The sequence below is a fragment of the Cinclus cinclus genome, chromosome 4 (assembly GCF_963662255.1).
Source record: "Cinclus cinclus chromosome 4, bCinCin1.1, whole genome shotgun sequence".
Classification (NCBI taxonomy): Eukaryota; Metazoa; Chordata; class Aves; order Passeriformes; family Cinclidae; genus Cinclus; species Cinclus cinclus.
The window spans coordinates 56,780,430-56,787,270 of record NC_085049.1 but is presented as its reverse complement, the minus strand read 5'-3'; the positions used below and the strand labels follow the sequence as shown (position 1 = coordinate 56,787,270).

General features: G+C 47.9%; 1 protein-coding gene across 1 annotated transcript; it reads left to right on the top strand.

Moving 5' to 3' along the window:
- The first annotated feature begins 1,157 nt into the window (after positions 1 to 1,157).
- Positions 1,158 to 4,992, top strand: MB (myoglobin). The gene is made up of 3 exons (XM_062491300.1): positions 1,158 to 1,252; positions 3,261 to 3,483; positions 4,182 to 4,992. Exons 1-3 carry the CDS (start codon positions 1,158 to 1,160, stop codon positions 4,326 to 4,328), a joined length of 465 nt encoding a protein of 154 aa, XP_062347284.1. The 3' UTR covers positions 4,329 to 4,992.
- Positions 4,993 to 6,841: the final 1,849 nt, after the last annotated feature.

The following is a 6,841-nucleotide window of genomic DNA, read 5'->3' as shown; positions in this document are numbered from 1 at the left end:
CAGTGGTAGAGACTGTGGGGTTGAATGCTCTTCTCCTGAATCCCAAGGCAGGTTTCTTCAGCTGTGGTTGATATCTCTTACCTGCTTTCTCCTTGGACACATCCAGAGGTAGGTGCACAGTTCAGGACAGCAGTACTGGCTGGGCTTTTTAGCAGGCTGTGCTCTGACTACAGCCACCCCCAGAAGGGACCAGTCACCCCACTGATGTGCCAGGCCATTACCAGTCCTGACAGGGAGGTAGGAGAAATCTTGGAGCCCTCCCAAAATGGTTTGTCAGCTCAGTGGCTTTTCCTTCCAACACTGAAATATGTTTGGGTTGACAGAAGTAGCCAGAGACCAGAACTGCTGGCTGGGTGGGTGTTGAATGTAGCTTTGCTATGCCCTTTTGTCTCTGGTCTGCTGCAAATTACCTGTCTGGGTTGGTTGTAAATCTCTTGGCTCCAATATCCAGAGTCAGCCATTAGCTAATCCTAGGTGTTTTCCAGAAGAGCAGGCAGCAGGATCCTGGCAAGCAGGTGTGGGGGAACTGGCTCCTATACAGCTTTTATTCCCTCATTCCTCCTGCAGTAGGTGGGACAATGATTGGGCTTTGAATATTGTTGTCTCTCTTAAGGGCATGTCACAAGTGGTGTGTTATCCCAGGAAAAAAGGATGGTGAGACCATTATGGGAAAGGAAAAGCCTCTGGAGTGATGGAGTCAATGCTACTGGCAGTCCCAGCCTTTTCTCCTGCCTGCCCTTGGCAGGCCAGAGGAGAGGGAGGCAGGGTGGCCTTGCAGATGACTGTCCTCTCCAGGAATCTCCTGCCATAAAGCTTGACACTGTCGCTGGGTCCTTGGGAACCTGGGACCGCTCCTGGCACAGCATTCCGGCAGTGCCCTTTCTGTCTGGAGTGGGACTTGTGCCAGTCCAATACGAAAAGCAGAAGTGATGCCATTAGTGGCACCCACAATAGTACCTGACCCAAAATAGCTTCCTAGGAAAAAACAGGGAGGCTGATTAGGTTAGACAAGCCTGAAAGAGAGCAAGTCCAGCTGATGATTGACAGGTGTAGGTTTGTGGGCAGGGGCTATAAATCCCATGGGTGAGCTCTCCAGCTACCCTCTGGGGAAAGACAAACGGCAGCAGGAAGCACTCGGGACCTGTCTTTGGTGAACCATGGGGCTCAGTGACCAGGAATGGCAGCAAGTCCTGACTGTCTGGGGAAAGGTGGAGTCTGACCTCGCTGGCCATGGCCATGAAGTTTTAATGAGGTAGGCAAGGAACTTCAGTTCTAAGAGTAAAGCTGAGAGCTTTTGATAAGAGACATGTTTCTCAGTGTTTATTTCAACAAGGTGTTTTCTTTCATGTAGGGTGGTGGTTTTTCCACTGTTATTTTACGGGTTAAAAGTTACTCACAGTGTAAAATGCCTGTGCTTCTGTCTCTCCATTCCTCAATGGGTGCAGGAGCAGACCAGTGCTGCTTTTAACACATGGCTGTGCTCTGTCTCTCTGCCTCTGGTGGCCAAGCTCTGCTTTGGATCCTAATTTCCCAAGCACTACAGTGAGAAATGCTGGAGTGAAATGTGTGTCATGGGACTTCAGATGCTCTGCAGAAAGGATGGGGGGAGGCAGAGAAGGAATGAAAGGAGAGGAACATCACTTCTGTGACAATTTTCTTGGAATCTATTGTGGTAAAATTAACTGCAAAGTACCTGAGTGTTTCCCTGTCTCACCTGGCAAAGCCCTGTCCATCCTGCTTTTTGGCCAGAAATCTGTGTGATAACACTTGTCCATGACCTTTTGATGAATTTGAGGTCTGAGTATAAAATAAGGCACATTCTTCCCCTTAGTTCCTGCCTCCGTTATTCCGGTGCCAGAAGTGCTCATGAGGTCTCCAACTGAGAGGACCCCATACTCCATGTTGTCCTTGTGATCCTGGCAGTTGGAGGGGTGAACACCCCAGACATTGCAAAGTGGGAAAGAGCATGAGGTGGACACTGGAGCCTAGCTTGCCCCTTAAGACCACAGAGGTTGCAGACTTTGAGGAGGTTCTCTTCAGCTCTCCTCTCAGTCTGTGCACACCCAAATATGCTGGAAGGGCACAGACACTGAGAAGAGTAGAGGGGATCTGGCACCTGCTTGGGGGATTTTCTACCCTAAGCATGGCTAAAGCAAGGAGCCCACACCTCCAGGCATATCTACTGCAAAGCTTTGAAAAATGTTTTTCAAAGATGAGCCAAAGCAAGGGGCTGTTTTCCTTACCTTTATCATGTCCCAGATCAACTGCATTTGAAGGGAAGGGAATGGAGTGGGAACAAAGGTGGTGGACATGTGATGGCTTTCCCCTCTTGTGGTTCAGAGCAGGTATGCTGGAGAGAGAGCAGGAACCTGAGCCATTCTCACCCATCTATCTCTGCAGTGGCTTCTTTGGCTATGAATTTGCCACATGTTAGTAAAAACAGTACCAAGTGGACAAATAATATCATTTTTCTTACAAGTATCACAGAGTAGAACAGAGCATGGCATGAAATAAATAGATGTCACCCTGTGACTTTGTCTCCCCCTTTGCCAGGGGAGAGATTGGCTCCCCTGCCAATTCAGGTTTCCTCCAAGGAGTTTCTGGGGGAGGAGAGAGGCAAGGGAAAGAGGATGGGAAAAAGGGTCAGGAACCAAATTCCCCCATGTCTGCAATTGTAGGGTTTGAGAGTAAACTCTCCCATCCAGATGACATTCAAAAACACAAGACCTCCAGATATAAGGGACTTGAGGCTGGGGGCTGTTCCCTTTTTTTAAAAAAAAAAAAAAAAATCTGCTATGAGAAATTCTTGAGCTCTCATTTCCTGGCCAAAAAATCATGCGCTGATAAGAGAGTTTGTGTGAGAGGCATGGGTCTATACATTGGCTCCCCACCAACAGTAAATTGATGAAAACAGGTGGTTTTGTTTGCTTTTGGTTTTCCTTCACATGAGTACAAGAACTCACCTCTCAGTGTCATGACTAGCCTTGGCTCTTGTCTCTGTCTTAAAACCATTTATGTAATCCAGGGGATGGGTGCCAATGAGTTCTCAGAACTATATGGAAAAATGCAGACACTTCATCTGTTGCTCTAGTTGGACATGCTTAGGGCAGTGTCTCTGTCATGACCAGAGGGAATGGAAAGAGACAGTGGTGATCATCTTAGGAAATGGGTAAGAAGTTGCGATTAAAGTAGATTGAATACTCAAAGGGAGGTATGTCAGGAGCTTCTCCTCTCCAAAGTCCCTCTGCTTTTGTCCACAGACTCTTCCAGGACCATCCTGAGACCCTTGATCGCTTTGAAAAATTCAAAGGCCTGAAGACCCCTGATGCGATGAAGGGTTCTGAAGATCTGAAGAAACATGGAGTTACTGTTCTTACCCAACTGGGCAAAATCCTGAAGGCGAAGGGTAATCATGAGGCCGAGTTGAAGCCTCTGGCTCAGACCCACGCAACCAAGCACAAAATCCCTGTCAAATACCTGGAGGTATGGAAAAGGGCAGGGAGGCTCAGTGTCTGATGTGTAGTGAATGTGTGCAAGACAGCTGTGTGAGAGTTGGGCTTTCATTTACTGATGACTACTGATTTACTGATTCAGTGAGCTCTCCCTCAAGTCCAAGGTCTGTGTGTAAAAGTAGGAGGCACAGAAAGGGCTCATGGCATGCAAATGGTATGTGAATATCCAAGTTTAGATTTCCCATTCCAAACACCACATGCAGTCTGACCAACCCTTGACAACAATAAACCAGCCCATGCAGCTTATGCATGCCTGGGAAACTGTATTACATAAGGACTGTCAGTGACCATACACAAGGGACATACAATTTTAGAGTAAGCCCTGGAGGATCCATTGGAGACTAAGACCCATAAAATGAAGTGTTATACAAACACAGGGCTTGAATTTGCAGTCTTAATGGATGAGGCAGATAAAAAGTGGAAAGGGCCATGGTCTACTCAAGGTCATGAAGCAGATCAGCGTCAGAGCTATGAATAAGCCCAGTGCTTCTGCCTAGCCCAGGCTCCTTGCATACTAGAGTTCACTGTCTCTCCAGAGGCTGAAGGAAGGCCTACTGAATTAGCTCGGAGATATTTCCAGGCTCTGCAACCTATTTCTTAGTCTGGCTTTTCTGAAAATAAACCTTGAGTGTCCCTTCAGTTTTTCTTTCTCTCTTTCCTTCCTCTCAGTTCATTTCTGAAGTCATTATCAAGGTCATTGCCGAAAAGCACGCTGCAGACTTTGGGGCTGATGCCCAGGCTGCAATGAAGAAGGCTCTGGAGCTGTTCCGAAATGATATGGCCAGCAAGTACAAGGAGTTCGGTTTCCAGGGTTAGCGCACACGCACAAAGGAACACCACGATGGAGCGCCTGGCCACGCATCTTTCCCCAGCACCATTTTGGACATCTCACAGTTGGCCATCTCTGATGTGTGGGAAAGCTTTGATGAGAGGTCAAGAGTCACTCCAGGCATCATAGAGGCACCCAGAGTGATAGCCATGATAAACTGTCATTTCCTGGCTTCGTGTATACAAAAGAAATATCCTGCTTTCTTAGGAAAAATAACATTAGGGGTTATCTGTGAGCTTCAGTCTATATTATCTCCTTTCTCTCTCTCTCCCTGAAACTCAGTCTCATCTGAGAGGCAAATGACATGGCCAAAGATGAAGGATGTGGAGGATCAAGGGCAGTGTTGAGTGTGGTGAATGAGTGAAGGAATGACTCAAATGAGAGATGTGAGAATGGGAAGCAGGAAGCAGCATCCCATTCCTCCCCCAGGTGAGACTGTTAGCAGATTACTCTGGAGAACTTCCAGCAGTGTTACCCTGCTTTGTGGGGGTGAACGCAGCCAGACAGTTTCCAGTGCCTGCCATCTCTGGAGGGTTTAGCTGTTAAACTTGCATTAGCAAAACTATAAAAACCACTATGCCCTGTGATCTGTAGGCTTCTAGCCGCTGCCACTATGCTATGTCTGAAGGTCTGTTGCTCTGGGAAGTGAAGTATGTGTTTCTCAGAAAATAAAAGTCCCTGCACCAGAGTCGTGTGTTTGCTCCTGGCTGTACAAACACCCCAGTGAGAACTAGGGGAGAAGGAGAAAGTGAAAAGGTGATTTGCATACATATCTGGCTGCAGAGCAACCTGCGCTGTCAGTCCATGACCTGAGCAGCATGTGGCATCCGTCTTAGCCAGGGACTCAGGGCACTCAGATGTCACCATGGGGACATGACCTGATTACCGGACCTTACAGCACAAGACAGCAGCCTCAGCTGAGTGCCTCAGAGCTGAGAGAAGTGCTCCCTGACCAAAGGCTGTGGCCACTGCTGTGCTGGGGGAATGTGGTGAGGGAAGGTCCCTTGTTTATTTATGGGGAGGTGGCATGTGCAAGCAGCTTTGGGTCCTGGCAGCAATGCAGTGCATTGCTCTCTCCAGACACTGGAAAGGAGGGATGATCAGCTCAGGTGGAAGGCTGCAATGGCAGTATGTGTTCTCAAGACCCAAACTCTGGTCTTTGCAGCCTTTTGAATTTTTGCTTAAGTGCCTTTGCAGTGCATGCTGCACTCTGTTTACAGATCTACACCTGTGTCCTGTGGGGGACCTTAAGGGACAGACATAATGGCAAGATGCCTCACTCTGCCTGTCGCCCTCTCCCCATCCCAATACCAGGGAGTTGTGGCTAGGGGAAATGCATGGAAGTGACACAGCTGCTCTTTTTGCTGTGGAGAAAGTTATGCACCTTATCTCACAGAGACAGTGTGAGGGCAAGCACAAGGAAGAAAAACGAGGTGCTCAGTAACAGAAGTTATTAGCAGGACCTAGTTCAAGGTACTCCCTGCTACACTTGTGCAGTGGAGACAGTGAAGGAGCCACCAGCTCCCTTAAAAATCAATCCTGAACCAGCATGATCTGCTGTGTCTTTGGTCAGGGCAAAGGCCAAAAGAATTCACTCTCTAAAAGGAGAAGGAACAATAAGTTCCTTCCCAGAACAGTGCATATCTGATTTCTTGCTGTTTACAAATCCTCACTTTACCTCTGGGAGCTTGCTTGGTGTTTCAACCTTTCAGAGGGGTTCACAAAAGCATATGCTGTAACCTAGATGAAGTTACAGCCAGGTGGTCCCTGGCTTAAGCAGTGTGCTTCGTCTGACTCCAGTCGAGTCTGTTTGGTTTTGTGGGGAGGGCAATATATTTAATTAAGGCCTAGGATTGCTTGTCCAACACAATAAGATTTCCTGCCAGTGACAACAGGCTCTGCTTTAGGATTAAAAGCTCTGCTATAGCAGCTGCCTCCATCAGTCTGAGTGGAACTGGAGTTGTCTAGATATTTTTATGTAGGGCAGTGTGGTGGAGGAGGGACAGTTTGCACTAATGTTGTGCCTAGTTACCAGTTATTAGGTACCTGGACTAAATGTCAGTCCATTGGGAGCAGTGACCTTCTCTTTGCCTGCCTTACCCCACTGTGTCAATGAACTAGGGACGTTAAATCTGCGGGTCAGATGTGGGGCCTGACGGAGTTTTTCTGGTTGTACCTATGGCTCACTGAAGATGTGCAAGCCGAGATGAGCCAGCATGTTTGGGTACCAATAACCGAAGGTAAGTCTTATCAGGCTCAGTGGTTAGGGGTGCTTGTGGTGAAATCCACATCTCTGCACCTTTGCTACTCTAGGCACAGGGTATGCCCTGAGCACGTCCTGACATAACTGCAGGGATAGATGTAATTCCCACAGAGTCTATAGAACTCCTGCAATGGAGTTTGCTTTAAGGGCTGGGGAAGTTTCCCCTAGGAGCAAAGAGGACGGCAGGAAAAGGAATTTTTAGCTCCATGCTGTATTGATTCAGAGTCTTTCTTGAAC

Bases quoted from the DNA above. Each gene is read 5' to 3' on its own strand.
- MB (XM_062491300.1), top strand. From the start codon at position 1,158: ATGGGGCTCAGTGACCAGGAATGGCAGCAAGTCCTGACTGTCTGGGGA. The intron at 1,253-3,260 runs GTAGGCAAGGAA...TTTTGTCCACAG, and splicing joins GGCCATGAAGTTTTAATGAG to ACTCTTCCAGGACCATCCTG. The intron at 3,484-4,181 runs GTATGGAAAAGG...CCTTCCTCTCAG, and splicing joins TCCCTGTCAAATACCTGGAG to TTCATTTCTGAAGTCATTAT.